A 16,693-nucleotide genomic window follows, 5' to 3' on the forward strand; every position below is an offset into this window, starting at 1 on the left:
ACTAAGCTATCAGTTTCACATCTGCTAAAAGCCACATTTTTTTATTTACACAAACTATTCCATTACCTTTCCTTTCCTTTCTCTCACTAGTGCATTTTGTGTTATGCGATTCCCAAATAGATATTAATATATTTAGTTAGCTGCAAGTCATTAAAATAGTATGTTAGAATTTTGTTTCTCTAATTATTCTTATAAATTATAAAATTAGGTTTTCCATATCCTTCGAGTATAAAATGTTATAGAATAAGTTTATGCTCTAACTACTAAGAAGATTTTACTGTAAAAAACAATATAAGTCAGTGAAAAAAAACTAATCACGATGTTCAAAGTCTATTTAGAGTTATTACCATTAGCTAGTAGCAACTAAAGTATTCAGTCGCATGACACTGCAACTTCATACCATACAATTGACTGACGTAATACGGCCTTGAGTGATTTCATATCGAGCTTCACTATCCAGGCTTAACAAATTATTCTAGGTTAACAGTTAAAATGTGCGTGTGCCCAAATGTTTATTTAATTATAGATTTGGTTACTAATAACCTTGGTAGTATTTAAAATGAACAATTTGTGATTTCTTCTTGAAATATGAGATTATAGCAGTTTTACAGATTAATCATCTGTTATATAACTTTTAACGTAAAGGCTCTGAGAAGTGATAGAGTTAATGACATTTTGTTTTGCATGTATAACATAAAATAAGTACATTGATTGTAGTTCGCTCGAATAAACACAACGTGAAGTTGTTTCAAAGTGACAAGCAATGGCTAAAAAACTGCTATACCCTACAATATTAAACCCTAATAACTTGTTTATAAGACCTATATTGAAAAATATTCAGGTTAAACACATTCATACTGAGGTGAGTTCCATCATTTTATATATTTTTAATTAAATATGCATGTATGAAACCTACTTACTGTGTAATAAAAAAATGTTATGGTTCAATAATTTGATTACATATGTATACACAGTATCATAATATGACTCATGAATATGTATATAAGAATTGTATAAAAAAATATTAAATTTATTATAACTAATAACTATATATAATTAAATCGATGTAATTAACCTAAGATGTATTTAATTTACTTAGTTAAAAAAACAATGAAATTAGTATACAGTAGTAACCCATTGGTCCTGTGCCTGGATTCGGATTTACCGTTCCATCGAATTACAAGGGTAAGGGAAAAGAGGATGAACCTGTGTTTTCACTCACATTTGTGGATCTTAATAATTATTTACATACATTATTTGGTTTCCTTATTGATGAAATTAAATTAATTATATATATATATCATGATTTACATTCATATGCATATATCACGATATATTTATGTCGATATAATATATCAATTGATATTTATCCAGTGATGAAAATCATTTAAAAGTTTTTGTTAGTATTTCATTCAGTGTTTCTATAATATTATTACCTAATTTCTTCAGCTGGACCAGTTTGAATAATTGATGTGTTAGATTCGTCTTTATGTACATAATTTTATAGATCATATCAATTGTGATCATTTGTTTTTCTAAATATTAAAGTAAAGCCGTTGATTGACTATGCATTGTAATTATGTTAATAATTATATTGTTTCCACCGATTCCAGCTCCTGACCTGTGCACCTGTGAAATTGATTGGTTAATAATAATATCCCATTAATCATATCAATTTGTATAGCACTGCGATAATATTATTTATATTTATTTTAAATTTATATTATTATTTATCGCATAGCGTTATAATTTTTATATTTTATCTTTCAGACTCCTGTAAAAGAAATTCAAATTCCTGTAAAATGGGGACACGTAGCAGCAAAATTGTGGGGTGGAGAAAACGAGAAACCGATACTTGCTTTGCATGGTTGGCAAGATAATGCTGGAACCTGGGATACTCTAGCGCCAAGGCTTTGCAATAAGCGTCCCATATTAGCAATTGATTTTCCTGGCCATGGACTTTCATCCTGGATTCCGGAAGGTAAATTTATCTCAACCTACAGCTGAACATTTAGCTAGCTTGTGCGTTTGCTTTGGGCTCCCGGAATCCTGATTCGGGAAAAAGTTATTGTTATTTTCTGTCAAGAAATGCTCAGTAAACCTGACTTAGGAGATTGGTAGTGACATACTATTGTTCTTCTGACTTTTCTCGTTGTCTAGACTCTAATGTATTCGGATTGGTTGCCTTGCTTGATATCCGTCTGCAATGTCATCGTGCCGTCAACTACAAAAATACCTCTATCTCACATAGTAAGGAAACTAATTCGAAATCGCTTTCATGCACAAAGACAAAGTAGGTGAAACTCTATTTCAACGTCGACTAAATTTAATGCTTTCCTTCTATTGTTATTTATTTTATGAGCACGGAAACATTGATAACGGGATACCCTGAAAATTAATGTGTTTATTTAAGAGTACTAATATGAGTAATTCAAATATAGTTAATTTTTTTAATGTTTTCAGGGATGCAGTACTACACGTGGGATCTAGCTCGCTTTATTCTGTATTTAAAGGAATATTTTAAATGGGACAAAGCATCACTACTGTCTCACTCTATGGGCTCCATAGCTGGAATGCGATTCGCGAGTGTTTTTCCAGACGAGGTTGATTTTTTCATCGCAGTCGATAGTCTTATTTACGACGATTACGATTTAAATCAAATAGTAGAAAATTTCCCTAAGATTTTACGCAAAATAGAAAAAACTCAATCGTTAAAAGGAGAACCGCCAAGCTACACAATGGAAGAAATGATAAAAATATGGCATTTAGGGACTAGGAAATCAGTTTCTATGGAAAGCGTTCCATATCTCATTAAACGCGGAGCGAAAGCGTCAACTATTAACCCTAATAAGTACTATTTTTCAAGAGATCCTAGACTAAAACATACTTTATTTTGCGTTGAAGATAAAAAATTTGTAGAGGCACTCGTCAAAAGATTAAAATGCCCAACACTTTATCTTAAAGCAATAGATTCGCCTTACGCTTCAGACGAGCATTCGGTGGAAATGCGAGAAGTGCTTGCTCAAAACAATAGTGAATTTGAGTGTCATTTTTTACCTGGTACTCACCACGTGCACTTAAATAATTCCGAACTAGTGCTGCCTATTATTTTAAAATTTTTAGAAAAATATAATTTTGTCAAGTAGTTAATACAATTATATTTTTCTAAAAATTTAATACAGCAAAATAATAGTGTGAAATGATTTCAGTATTTATTTGCAACTATTGTGATACGAATATTAATAACTTTCTAATGGATTATTTATTTTTGTATATTGATATAGTTTTACACAAAACCAATAGTACTATAGTTTTTGTAAACTTGCATTTAGAATTAAGCAATAAAATAATATTTAACATTACAAAACATGTGCAATATTCTTAGGCAAGTATTTATATTATCAATAAAATAAGTTATTAAATATATTAACATGTTTATTTTATATTGCAATTTAAACAATAACATAATCGTTCATATTCTGATGTTAATTTGTACCATCACTGTCAAAGGAGACATCTATACTCGAAGAATAACTATTAGTAGAATCACAAACATGTGCTCCTTTTCGTACTGGCAATACTTTAATGAGTGCATCTTGCCATGACATACCTTCACACACTCTGAGCACAATCTCAAATACTGTAACAAAAATTGTTATTTTTTTTATTACATAAGATCTGACTTGATATACTAAATGCCAACCTTGTAACATTATATCATTTTTTATTTGGTATTTTTTATAATCTGTCATGGCTAATCATTATTATTAAGTCAATTTGCTAAAAATATTTCAATAAAGTGGTACTTAAAACCTTGTAACAATTTTTTTTTTCTATGTTGTATTATTTTTTTACCCTCCATTAAAATAATATTATATATATACAGTAAATACTCACAAAATGTTTATGCTCTGTGAATAATAATGTTTTTAATATTATTTATAGATTCTTACCATGATCGATTGTTAAAACTTTTCTCGTCTTCATATTGACATATTTATTTAAAGGTAACTGACCATGTCTTATACCTTGTTCGACTGCAATTTTATGACACAGACCCTGCATAGAATAATATAAATAATAAGTTTAATTAAATTCCACATGCTTATTTTTTATAATTGACCAAAGTATACATCAGCAATGAGAAAAATAATTAGGACTAAAACTATTATCGGCTGACCTTGTGTTGGTTATGATCCACTAAACCTCCTATTATATAGTAGGTATCTTCTTCAAAACATTCAATAATATTATCTGATTCACTTGTCAAGTAAAAAAGTTTATCCTTTGGAAATTTATTGAGATATGTTTCTTCGTGATAAACTATCTAAAATTCAATAGTAATATACATTCAGCAAATAAAATGAAAGCAGAAAAATGAATTGTATACACTTCATAATAAGTTTTTATTTAACTTTTTAGTTTTCTTAGGCCTTTATAGAAGCAGAGTTTTTAGCATATCCCAACACAATGCTCAAATGCAGCTTGGTGGATACATGTGTAGCACATTTTCATCCTGCACATGCAGGTTTCCTTATGATGCATTGGCAATAAATAACACCCTAATCAGTATTTTAATTTTATCAAATAAAATTATAATTTTAGTGGCAATTTACATGAATTACATTTAAATTATAAATTTAATTTTCTAATATTGGTCAAAGATTCACCAAATATGTATTAAAATTTATAATCATATGCAGGTTGCTTTCCTTTAAATTTTCCTTTACTAATAAAACTTAAAATAAATTTTATACATCAACTTAGCGTTTATTTTTAAATTGTGTTTATGGATTTTTTGGGACTTCAGTTAAGGCCCATTTTGTACATATGGCCCCTCTGCCTAAATAAGGCATATAATTTGCAATATTTAATTTGTAATTATTACTATTACTGTTCTAAAAACATTATTTACACAATGCTTACTTACATCCCAATGTTCATAACCATTATGTCTAGACATATCAACTCTAGTCTTTTCTCCAAAGCTGGTTACATGAAATTGTAAAGGTGATTCTGACCGCCTGTTAATTGAATAACATCTTAAAATTTGTTTAATCACTTTATACCTGTCTTTTTCTATCATCAAATTATCAAAACTAAGATCTATTATGATACCAATATTTTTCTTCGGTTTCTCAAGCTTCATTTTCTTTAATGCTTTTCTATTGGGACCTAAATCTATATTTTCAGCCTTCGCTTTTCTTCTCCGTTCCTTAGCTCTGGCTTTCTCTTTAGATCTTTTTTCAGCTTTACTATTTTCCCACCTAACCTTCTTCAACCATTTGCGCATTTGATTTTTTGTAAACGGTCGCGGTAATTCTACCCCATCGTCACCTTTTAAGCCTGGATCTATTTTAATATCAAAAAGAGTATATTGTGGAAAATTAGATTCATAGTTCAATTCTGCTTTAGTGGAATTTATTTCATCCATTTGTAAATATTTTTAGTAAATTGAATAAATATAATCATTCAAAATTGTTTCATTAAGACTATTTTTATAAGTCCTAAGCAAGTTAGGTTAAGTCTTAGGATTGGTAAATATCACTGTATTATATAATTACATAAAAAACTAAAGTTCTACATTAATATTATTTTGCATTTCCTTAACATCTCCATTCATTAAGCACAAATACACATTATTATTAGTTAGTCCCAAGATCCCATTTTGCTAACCAAAATACAAACAATGAAACAAATTCACATGTGTATATTATGACACTGACAATGACAATTAACACCGGAAAACGTCATTTTTCACTTCTTTTTCAGTACGGTTAGTACGTAAAAGACTGCTGGAGCTACAAAGTGATATTTTATGAAATTGGCTAAATACTCTTTAGAATATTTTGTTAATTATATTTATAAATTTAATCATATACATTTCAATTTTACATAATGCCCTATAGTTAAAGTAGTGCCATACTGGCAATCCATTGTACCCTTATTTCATACAATTCGATAAACACTTACTTTTAGTTTTGGTTAAATATTCAAAGATTTTTACACATCGCTGCGATATAATTATTGATCTATATCATTTATATTTTAATTTGAAATCATAAATATAATCTTCTTTCCTTAATTTCTCTAATTACAGGTTTTCATTACAATTATAAATTTAAGTTTTTTAATTGTGGAATGGGTTACATTATAACATAATGTATGAGTTATTTTCCCTTTCTATAAGATCTATATTATTAAATTTAAAAGCCCTATGCAAAAAAAATGTATGTACAAACTAACATTTTCAAGGTAACCACTTATAAAATAAAAAAAAAATATGGAATCCCTTATCGTATTTATATAAATAAATTTTATGTGCATGTACACCTGTGGTAGTCGCTCAACAGGTGGCCCATTTTCCCGTCTTACCTAACAATACCAATAAAAAAACAAGCAAAAAATATATAGAACCTGAATAAGTGGCTACCAAATAAGGCTGCAAGGCAATAATTGTCTTCTTATATAAGACTTTCAGAGAAGAAAGCAAAGGCTCAAGCAAAGGCTCAAAGATCTTCGTAAAACATGTTCCTAAACATCTCCTCTTTATTTTAACATTTAATGATGTTAGTCCATTCACAATATGCTTATATGGTTATATTGTAAGAGGAATAAGTTTATATTAATGAGATATAGGTACCAGGGATGTTATGGAGTTCCGTAACCGTAACCGAAACCATCGGACATACGAAATAATAATCTATCCATAAGTGTATCCAAAACCGATAAAAAAGTATTAATTATAATTTTACATTACGTTTTTTATATATTAGAGAGTAACTAATTGTATTTAAAAATTATTAGTTATTTTTTTATATGATTATACCTAATAATATCCTACAAATAAAGTCAAATTAATATCTTGTAATTTCTTCTTTTATATTTTTTAAATAATCTAATATCTGTTACCGAAATTATCCGAAACAATCAGATAATCCGAAATAATTTCATATCCGTAACCGTATCTGAAATCAGTAAAATACTCGAAAATTTACTCAAATGATATCATAACTTTAAAATATATCTGTTTGCAAAAATATATCAACATTTTTTAATAGGTACGCTTATAAAACCAGTACGCATTTTTTAGTTATATACAACACTTTACTTAGTCCACCGTAATCGGTTAAAAAATTAAAACTTTTGAAAATTCTATTTACAAAGTCTTAGTACAATGTAAATTTATAATGGATAACTTCGACCTAAGTTAACCTATAGATATGATAACTACAACATTTAATACCGAAATAGAAAGAATATTTATTTATCTCATTCTAGTTTGTACAAAGATAATAACGACATACCGAGTTCTGTAAATTATATTGCGTCTTACTTTACAATTGTAAAAATTATCAAAAATAATGACTGATGTAAGTAATAGCATTATAATTATACAATTTAATTATTTATACATTGAACATTAGATTAATTTAGTTGGTTATATTATGATATTTATCAGCGATACAAATTATGGGGAGGTTGTTTTGAAGAAGAACCCTCTTCAGTATTACGGCGTCTAAATGACTCTCTAGGAATAGACTCGCGACTTTATCGTGAAGATGTCAAAGGCAGCAAAGCATGGGCGGAAGAACTACATCGAAGTGGACATCTTTCTAAACAGGACAATGATGCTATACAAAAGGGACTAGATAAAGTAAGTTACAGTTTTTTTTTATTTAAAATACAATACATATGTATATGCTTTTCAAATAACTGATTTTAAGTATTTACATACAGCCAATATATAAGCATCCTAATTAATTATAGAAGCATTACTTTTGTATACAAACTTTTAAATAAGCGAATTTATTCTTAGATAAAATATAACGCACAACAAATACTTTTTTTTATAATATGATATACTAAGGTGGAGGAGAAGATCACAGAGGAGCTCTACAAAAATGGAAAGCTAAACGATACTGAGGAAGACATACATTCCGTTGTCGAAAGACGACTAACAGAGCACGCCGGAGAAGCCGCTCTACGCCTGCATACTGCTCGTAGTCGCAACGATCAGTCCGCTACCGACACCAAGCTATGGATGCTTTCTTCACTTAAAAGAATTCAAAACGAAATAATACATCTCATCTCGGTAACATTTTTAAACAAGACAAACAATCATTTAGATAATTTTAACTTTATGTACAACAATGTCTTTTTTACATTCAAAAGGTTCTCGTAAAACGGGCAGAGCAAGAAATAGATACAATATGTCCCGGATATACTCACTTGCAACGAGCACAGCCCATCCGGTGGAGTCACTTTTTATTGAGGTAAGCCATAGTCACCCCTATTAATACTTATTTTGAAACAGTAAAACTTAAATAATCTTACGTAAATTGTATACGTCAACAGCTATGCTTGGTCATTTCGAGACGACGTGACAAGATTAGAAGAACAAAGAATTCGCTTGTCATCTTGCCCCCTCGGAAGTGGTGCTATTGCCGGCTGTGCTTTGCCGATTGACCGAAAAAAATTAGCCGCAAGCTTGGGATTTCAAAATGTTACACCCAACTCTATGTTTGCTGTTGGTTCAAGAGACCACATAGGTAATTTCTTACACGTATAATCAAACCAATAAGTATTAAAAATTTAATTTAATTTATTTTTTACAATATTTTTTTACAAAACAATTTCGAAATATACTCGTATGGGCTCATATTAATTATTTCACAAACCCGATATATATCAAATTATTAATATATATATATATATATATATTTATATATGTATTCTATTTAATTATTGTTTATCTTTTAGTTGAATTTCTCAATTGGGCATCATTATGTGGATTGCATCTTAGTAGATTAGCAGAGGATTTAATAATCTACAGTTCTCAAGAGTTTAAATTCATACAGCAATCCGACCAATTTTCTACTGGCTCCAGTCTTATGCCCCAAAAACGTAATCCCGATGGCTTAGAACTTGTACGAGGAGCGGCTGGAATATTACTTGGCGACGCATTCTCATTTAGCTGTATTTTAAAAGGCTTACCAAGTACATACAATAAGGATTTACAATCGGATAAGGAAATCCTGTTTAGAGCATATGACAGACTGTTAGATTGCTTAAAAGTCACCGTGGGAACCGTATTTAACATGAAAGTTTGTATTTTACCTGTCGTAAATCTTTAATAAGACTTACCTATTTCATGATCTTATTACAATATAATATTTATATATAAGTTGAAAAGCAATTATTAAATATATATTTTTTTACATTACGATCTTAATATACATACAGCTGAACATTAACAGACACGTGGAATGGCGGGAAGAATCTTATTTTCTAGTTTATATTATGCGCAAAATAAGCTAGGCCAATACACTAAAATCATACACTCTTATAGTTAAGAAAAACGTATCAAATGAGGTTTTTTTTTAAATCATATAGATGTTTCGAGTTTTCATACTGATGACTTAGGTCGACGTTGAAAAGGCACGCAGCCTCCTAGAGCCCGGCATGCTGGCGACGGACCTAGCGCACGCACTGGTGCGTCGCGGCGTGCCGTTTCGCCGTGCGCATCATCTGGTCGGTGCCGCACTGCGCCGCGCCGCCGCTCTCGATCTCGATCTGCAACAATTGCCGCATCTCGAATATGTCGCTATATGGTAACACCTGTTATGAGTATATACACTAAATCAATACCAATTATAACAAAAACACAATCATATGAATCTGTTCTCTAAGATGTTTATATTCATTTACGTCCTTGTCTGTTTGGTTCGAATTTACAATCGTTTTTAAGCTTGCTTCTCGATGAATTTGATAGATATCAAATTAATTTAAAAACAATGTACTAAACATGATAACTATTACTGAATAAAAAATATATGAATTCGGTATCAATACTAACATAATGTTAAATTTTATAGCTCCATAAAATATTCTTAACTACATATGAATTCAATTGCACTGAAAAATTATGTTTGTTACTTTTCAATGGTTAAGAAGAGGCTTGTAGAAGTAACGAAAAATGGAATGCATGATGCCAATCATTTCACATACAAGAAATTGTTTGAATGTTTTCAATGACTCCGTAAAACCTACTCATTGGTGTTTATTCACTAGTATTAGTAATTTTTAATTTATTTTTATTTCTATTAAAGATAATAGAAATAATTACTGCACAAAATTAAGCCCATTCTATAAGTGTGTTTTGTTTTTTAGCCCTGAATTTGGCACTGAAGAAGAACTAATGAAAATTTTCTCCTGGGAGGCGAGCGTAGAACAGTATACAACTGAAGGTGGCACTTCCAGAAACACTGTTTTGCAACAAATACAAGAATTAAATCAATGGCTACATGGCAATATTACAACTTGCGATTATAAATAAAAGCAGTTACACCATAAAATCTACATTTTATATATTTTTTTTCTTAAAAATCTTTTTAATCAAATCGTGACAGTTTTGCATTAAAATACCTAACATAATGCTTGCAGCGTATTGATCTTTATTGGTCTATAGTCTATATCTACTCTATGAAATGGTAAATATTTCATACAGTGTCAAACTCAAGGTTTTTCGACCATAGTGACCACTTACCACCATATGCCCCATTATACATTATCAAAAAAATATATAATCAACAAACATTATCTATAAATAAAATCAATAAAGTTTGACACCTTATCATATTAATTTACTAGGATTAAATATTGTCCTATTGGACATGTTTTTTCAAATATATGTGTCCTTATCATTTATTGACAACGTCGGTAAATATCACAAAATGCGCGGTTTAACTGGGATATTTTGTTGGAAATAATTACCTTTGCCATCTGGCAAGGCAAAGCAAGAAGGACTTCTTCCTTGTTTAAATATTTTGATTATCAGAATATTTTTCGGACGTACAATACATTAGACAATATATACCTACTAAGAATAGATAGCTTTTAGATAGAGGATGCTAAATAAAATAGGCTAAGGCGTTGTACTGATAATCTAAATAAAGCACACCAGGCGAGCAAACGGTGCAAAGGTGAATCTACTCGCCAATCCAATAATGTCTTTGGATGGTGGTCACCACATCCTTGTGGTGGTCTTCCTTACGCGATGTAAGCGTATTGCATTACTAACCACAGGAACTACGATAGTATGCCCCTTGTGCCTGTAGTTATATACATATCTCTTACTCTTCATATCGGATCAAAACAGTACAAACTATTGCTGTTTGGAGGTGGAAGATCTAATGAGTGGCTGGTACTTACCCAGACGAGCTTGCACAAAGCCCTACAACCAAGATCCTTACAGTCATTTAAGTTAATATATATGTCAAAAGTCCAAGAATGAATCCCTTCATATTATTGGACTTCCAAATAGCTAATCCAAACCAATAATACATAGGTATAAATAGTATTTAAATAAAACGAGATTTAAATACAATTGAAACGGTAAAGTATAGCCCAATAATTCAGTCTTCTATCCCAAATAAACAAAAATACTAAAATATATTTAGTAAGTATTCCACCAACCCGCATTGGAGCAGCGTGGTGGAATATGCTCCATACCTTCTCCTCAACGGGAGAGGAGGCCTTAGCCCAGCAGTGGGAAATTTACAGGCTGATTATGTTATATGTTATATTTAGTAAGTATCATTAAGTCATTAAATTTGCCAGATGGATGAGATTACAATTAATAAATATTGTAAGGTGCTTTTATTTAAATAACAACCTATTAAATTACATTTAATAACCTATACAGAAATACCCCAATAATCCGTGGTTTTAATCTAACATCTTAAAAGTAATCAATTATGATAATTCGTGTTTACTGTTTAAAAAGTTAAAGTGACTTTAAAATGAACGGTTAAGCTACATTTTCATTCATCAACGAATCAGCAACGGCATAGTATTCGATGTCATTTTTATTCTATCGTAAACATTATCAATTTTATTTGTATCGTGTAAACTAGTATAGTATAGTAAAGTGTTAATGAATATTGATATAAAATGTAAAGTAAATCCCTTAATATGGTTCATTGTCGGACAAAGGCCTCGTATTTCATAAATAAGATGGATTTAAGGTATTTAACTAACATAACGTTACACCTTACAAATTTTATAATATTATAATTGGTGAATACATTTAACTCCAACCACATCGTTGTAATATGTGTCTTTAGATTATTCACCGAACTGGAATGAAAATAAATCACGACTTATCACACCAATATTTAGCATTTGTTATCATACATACATGTAGACTTAAGTACCTGCAAATATTGTCACGTTACAGCGTCAAATTAAGTCACCTGAATAAGGTTATGTTATTATTTTTTGCGATTCAACTACATAAATAATTAAATTCCTAATAAGTATACTCATTTATTGTATCCTAAAACAGGAGAAAAAGAAAGAATTCCAAAACGAAGAACTAATGGCGCCTTAAAGCACATCAATAAGTATCTGCAGTAGGTATTAGCCGCATCGAAGCGTGAATATGTCATTGAACAAATAAAACCCGACATATCAAAATAATATATATATATATACTTATAGATATTTCATTGGCAATATCATAATTATTCAAGATAAGTGAGCGTATATTAAAACAATTTTATATTTGACAAGTTCAGTAAGTTTTTCAATTAAACAAATCAATTACACAGATAAATTTACAATAGTCATAAATATCGATTCGTTAATAAATTATATACAAAAGCACATGTAAATCACTGAATCTATTACAAAAGAATAAAGATAACATCGGAAATTAGCGATTCATCGCATACGTGGTGCGCGGGAAATCTTGAATGTAGCTGTCGATCCAAGATTGCCGCTTCGCTACCATCGACGCGACGCTTCACAAGAGCGCCGTTCAACGCCCATTGACACTCTTTTCCAACCAGTATAAATCAACAAGATGGATCATCATGCGCCGTCATACTCTATTCCAACCATAACCATAAGGAGAAAAGCCAAATTAACAAAACTTATAGTGTGATTCCGGCAGAATAGAGATGAGTTAAGATAACTCATGAGTCGTAAGAGCCGACTAACGATTTAAAAAGTAAGACACCGCTATCAATACAATCGAATGTGAGAACCTGTGGTCAGGATCGAACCTGCGTCTTTTTACATCGCTAACCATTGGGCTATTAACGCTTACGTAATTATTATTAATTACTTGTTATAAATATGAATTAAAAATAGTTACGTAAGTTAGTAAGAAAACCGTGGCGCCTACCTGAACTCCTTAAACAAGAGAGACCATGTAAACCGAAAAAGTCCACTTCCTTTCCACATGGACATCTGTGCTCAAAGCACAGATAAGTTATAAGGTTATATGTTATAAGGTTTAATAAACTTGCAATGTCTGTTTAAATCAAATGTTGCAAGCTGAATTAGAACATCTTATCCAACGGGTTAAAATTCTAAAATTTTGCTCAGTTCTGATGACAATGCATTATGATGGATGGCATGATCTGATCATTTTTATGCATATAAAATTTCGTGACTTTCGCTGGTGGCCTTTGAGTCAACAGCATATTTTATGTAAGTGTTAAGAATATATCATTTGTATATAGTTGTATATATAATTAGTAAAAGGTAGTAAATTGGCTTTTTCTAAATTTCATTTTTTTTTCAAATATATTTATTCATTTCACTTAAATATTAAAACACTTCAAGAAAGATGTACCTATGTTCAATTAAATAAATGTACCTATTTTATAAAAAAAACAATGCCATATATTGCCAGGCACCCAAGTGTTATGTGATTGAGTTGCCTATAAGCTGTCACGCACGCGGCCGCCCGCAATAACGTGCTTTCGAACAGAAATAACTGACCAAGAGCTTCCTCTCCCCGACTCTAGTCATAACCGCCTACAAAACTTCTGAATCGGATTATCACCTAACATTCCTACCTCAGTCGACGACCGAAGCGGCAGTATCGTTGTCATTGTTTAAGGTATCCACTTCTTTATAAATAGAAAAAAATTCTAGAAACATTTTAATACCGCTTATTTAAATAATGTCAAAAATATTATTTCAAAACAATTGTAAAAAAAACATACCTAAAATAACCTTCAATTTATTTTATACAGAATAAAGAACTTTACAGAATGGCTTCTCTGCATTTTTTAAAGTTAGCTGCGATGCTAGTGTTCATAATGAGCCAATATACTCTTGCATACAAATTTAATTCCCTAAATGACAATTCATTGGACGAACAAAGTGTGCAGAATTTACCCAATAAGGAGGTAAGTAAAACAAAATTTAATGGTGAAATTTATGTATTAGTGTAATAAATTTTAGTGTTGCATAGAAACCTAAAAATATTTCGGTCTCCTCTTTCTGGTATTAACTACTAAAATAAGGACGCATAGAATCTAGAATCAAATGTGTATAAACTAAAGGGATTTATTAGATCAAATATATATCTGCTTTTGTTGTTTTACTGATCGGTTCATATTTTCCAGTTTAACGGAAACTTCAATAGTTTTATATCGCGCAGTAGCTCAAGTCAAATATTCAGATTATCGCTATTCGCTTAATGACAATGATAGAATGATAGTCGTGCGATTAGTGTGACGCACCATTTTCAACGTTATCTCATCGAAAGTTCAGCAATGTAGAACAGCCTAAGTAGTCGTGATCGTTAATTAAAATAAAAAAAATACTAATAATTTTAAATAAATTTATGACAAATAGTAGTTTCAATGGCCAGAATTTAAAAGGTACGTTTGTTATTTTGCATCTTAGTAGGATTATTTTTTTATTCTCTATTTAAGAGCTGAGTCACTTAGGTGACGATGTTGCTCTGGTAGTAGGATTTCGTAATCGAAAAATATATATATATTTATTAATATAAAAAATCGGTTATGGTCTCATTTTGAAGAGCCCCAGCCGTAGATGTGCAGAAAAATAAAGAGGATTCTTGATTGCAATTTACTAATTTGTTACGATTTAACAAATAATTGATTTAATTTTTAAATTGATTAAATTTACTGGCTGCTAGAGAGCGGCGCTACGGCGTACACGTTCTGTTTTAAAAAAAAATACAACTGCTAGGTTGCGAATTTAAATCAGAGGCCTAAACAAGCACATTTTAATCGAATTCAGTATCATCTCAGCTTGGCCACAGCGAGCCACCATGGGCAGACCTTACTTTCTGCGTATCTTCTTCGTATCGGTGATGATCGAGAAGAAACACTGCCGAATTTATTAACGTCCCTGAGCAGTTCATTTTACATGACGTCATTGAAGCCACATTTCTGGTACTGATTTCTCAGGAGGAGCAATAAAAAAGTCAGTGCCATTCTTACACCTAAGAATTCTTACGATCACTGCAATCAAGTCAATCAAAAGGTCCAAGAGAAACTACTAGGTCAGTCGCAGCTAAAAAAGCATCGACTCTGTTGTCACGGACGATTTTGCAGAACAAACCCTATACCCAATTGAATTTTTGAACAGCCTCAACGTGTCAGGACTTCCACCTCGCAACTTCAACGTGAAGCTAGGCCTTCTGAAGCGTCGCTAATTTCCAGCCAGTTGGCATTTCCGTTGTTGGCGAGCTCCGTCTTCTTATACGGTCAAATACATGTTGCAATATCTCGAGTCGGTTCTAAAAACTCACTCAAGATAAAAATTGACAACAACAGCTAGCAGCATGATGGACCAATGCAATGGCATTGACCATTTATTAAACAAATTATTATTAAATGAATTTAATTCAAATAAAAATATTTTAGCTGTAAATTGTGAAAGTTTATTCTAATTAAATTAAAGTAAATTATTATCAACTAGCTGTGCCCGCGACTTCGTGCGCATTTGAATTTAATAATAAAACGTGACTTTATTATTATTTTACATATAATTCTGAAATAAAAGTAGCGTAAGTTACTCCTTATTACACCAGCTATCTGCCAGTGAAAGTCCTGTCAAAATCGGCCAGCCGACAGACAGACAGACAAAAATTGTAAAAAATGTTATTTAGGTATATGTACCGTATATACATACATATGCATTTAGTAAAACGCGGTTATTTTAATATTACAAACAGACACTCCAATTTTATTATATGTATAGATATACTCGAATTCTAACTGAACTAATATAAATGGTATTTGACATTCAAAAATTCATTTAAAAAAAGTATCATATTGGCGCCAAATGTGAGTGATTTGCAGTTTAGAGTAAAATATAATCAAAACAAGACCTGTCATAGGTTTGGAAATTCCTATGAAAATTATTAAATAAACGCGAAATTTCGCGGGTGACCCAATAGTATTCTTATTAATAAAAGATAATCAATTAGAAGTTTAGTCCATCCGATCGAAACAGACATTTAGCCTTGCATAAATTCCCAAGAAGCTAAAAATTAATATTCCCACTAGGGACATAACTAGGATAGAGTAAGGGGTTACCGAAAGCCGTATCAATCCCATGTTTCCAGTAGATTTTATACAACGAACACCCTTTTTTTAGCGATATGGTTAGTTTTGTAATAAAATAGGTTAGATAAAATTGTAGATCATGAATCATATTTATAAAAAATGTTACATTTTTTCCACTAAGATACACCTATATAAGAAAAAGTGATTCTAATATGTACAATACTATGTACATTGTACATGTATACATTAAACGCATATAACAGTGAAAAGTATTAATATTTTTTTCTCTTTTCAGTACGTTCGACACATCCATTCTATGATAGACGCGTACAATGGAGGCATCAATGGAA

At 30.9% G+C, this 16,693-nt stretch overlaps 4 protein-coding genes across 4 annotated transcripts in view; 2 read left to right on the forward strand and 2 right to left on the reverse strand.

Moving 5' to 3' along the window:
* The window catches only part of LOC113400061 (allantoinase-like), a 153,117-nt gene that overhangs the window by 38,629 nt on the left and 97,795 nt on the right, over positions 1–16,693 (reverse strand). The window lies entirely within an intron of this gene.
* On the forward strand, positions 582–3,824 carry LOC113399841 (probable serine hydrolase). The gene is made up of 3 exons (XM_026639093.2): positions 582–862; positions 1,771–1,981; positions 2,464–3,824. The coding sequence occupies exons 1-3, from the start codon at positions 764–766 to the stop codon at positions 3,144–3,146; spliced, it is 993 nt and encodes a 330-aa protein (XP_026494878.1). The 5' UTR covers positions 582–763; the 3' UTR covers positions 3,147–3,824.
* LOC113399842 (tRNA methyltransferase 10 homolog A) lies at positions 3,387–5,669 on the reverse strand. Its single transcript, XM_026639094.2, has 4 exons — positions 4,931–5,669; positions 4,181–4,327; positions 3,954–4,059; positions 3,387–3,640 (listed from the first exon to the last, which is right to left on the reverse strand). Exons 1-4 carry the CDS (start codon positions 5,432–5,434, stop codon positions 3,486–3,488), a joined length of 912 nt encoding a protein of 303 aa, XP_026494879.1. The 5' UTR covers positions 5,435–5,669; the 3' UTR covers positions 3,387–3,485.
* Positions 7,315–10,362, forward strand: LOC113400035 (argininosuccinate lyase). The gene is made up of 8 exons (XM_026639399.2): positions 7,315–7,373; positions 7,463–7,657; positions 7,871–8,095; positions 8,176–8,276; positions 8,359–8,552; positions 8,764–9,107; positions 9,427–9,614; positions 10,174–10,362. The coding sequence occupies exons 1-8, from the start codon at positions 7,365–7,367 to the stop codon at positions 10,337–10,339; spliced, it is 1,422 nt and encodes a 473-aa protein (XP_026495184.2). The 5' UTR covers positions 7,315–7,364; the 3' UTR covers positions 10,340–10,362.

Source organism: Vanessa tameamea, chromosome 8, assembly GCF_037043105.1.
Source record: "Vanessa tameamea isolate UH-Manoa-2023 chromosome 8, ilVanTame1 primary haplotype, whole genome shotgun sequence".
Lineage (NCBI taxonomy): Eukaryota > Metazoa > Arthropoda > Insecta > Lepidoptera > Nymphalidae > Vanessa > Vanessa tameamea.

What these genes read in the sequence shown, in the direction of transcription:
- LOC113399841 (XM_026639093.2), top strand. Translation starts at nt 764, where the DNA reads ATGGCTAAAAAACTGCTATACCCTACAATATTAAACCCTAATAACTTG. An exon ending in TTAAACACATTCATACTGAG is followed by an intron (nt 863 to 1,770) that starts GTGAGTTCCATC and finishes TTTATCTTTCAG; the next exon opens with ACTCCTGTAAAAGAAATTCA. An exon ending in TTCATCCTGGATTCCGGAAG is followed by an intron (nt 1,982 to 2,463) that starts GTAAATTTATCT and finishes TAATGTTTTCAG; the next exon opens with GGATGCAGTACTACACGTGG.
- LOC113399842 (XM_026639094.2), bottom strand. Translation starts at nt 5,434, where the DNA reads ATGGATGAAATAAATTCCACTAAAGCAGAATTGAACTATGAATCTAAT. An exon ending in ATGGTTATGAACATTGGGAT is followed by an intron (nt 4,328 to 4,930) that starts GTAAGTAAGCAT and finishes ATTGAATTTTAG; the next exon opens with ATAGTTTATCACGAAGAAAC. An exon ending in TGGATCATAACCAACACAAG is followed by an intron (nt 4,060 to 4,180) that starts GTCAGCCGATAA and finishes TATTCTATGCAG; the next exon opens with GGTCTGTGTCATAAAATTGC.
- LOC113400035 (XM_026639399.2), top strand. An exon ending in TACAAAAGGGACTAGATAAA is followed by an intron (nt 7,658 to 7,870) that starts GTAAGTTACAGT and finishes TGATATACTAAG; the next exon opens with GTGGAGGAGAAGATCACAGA. An exon ending in TGGTTCAAGAGACCACATAG is followed by an intron (nt 8,553 to 8,763) that starts GTAATTTCTTAC and finishes TTTATCTTTTAG; the next exon opens with TTGAATTTCTCAATTGGGCA.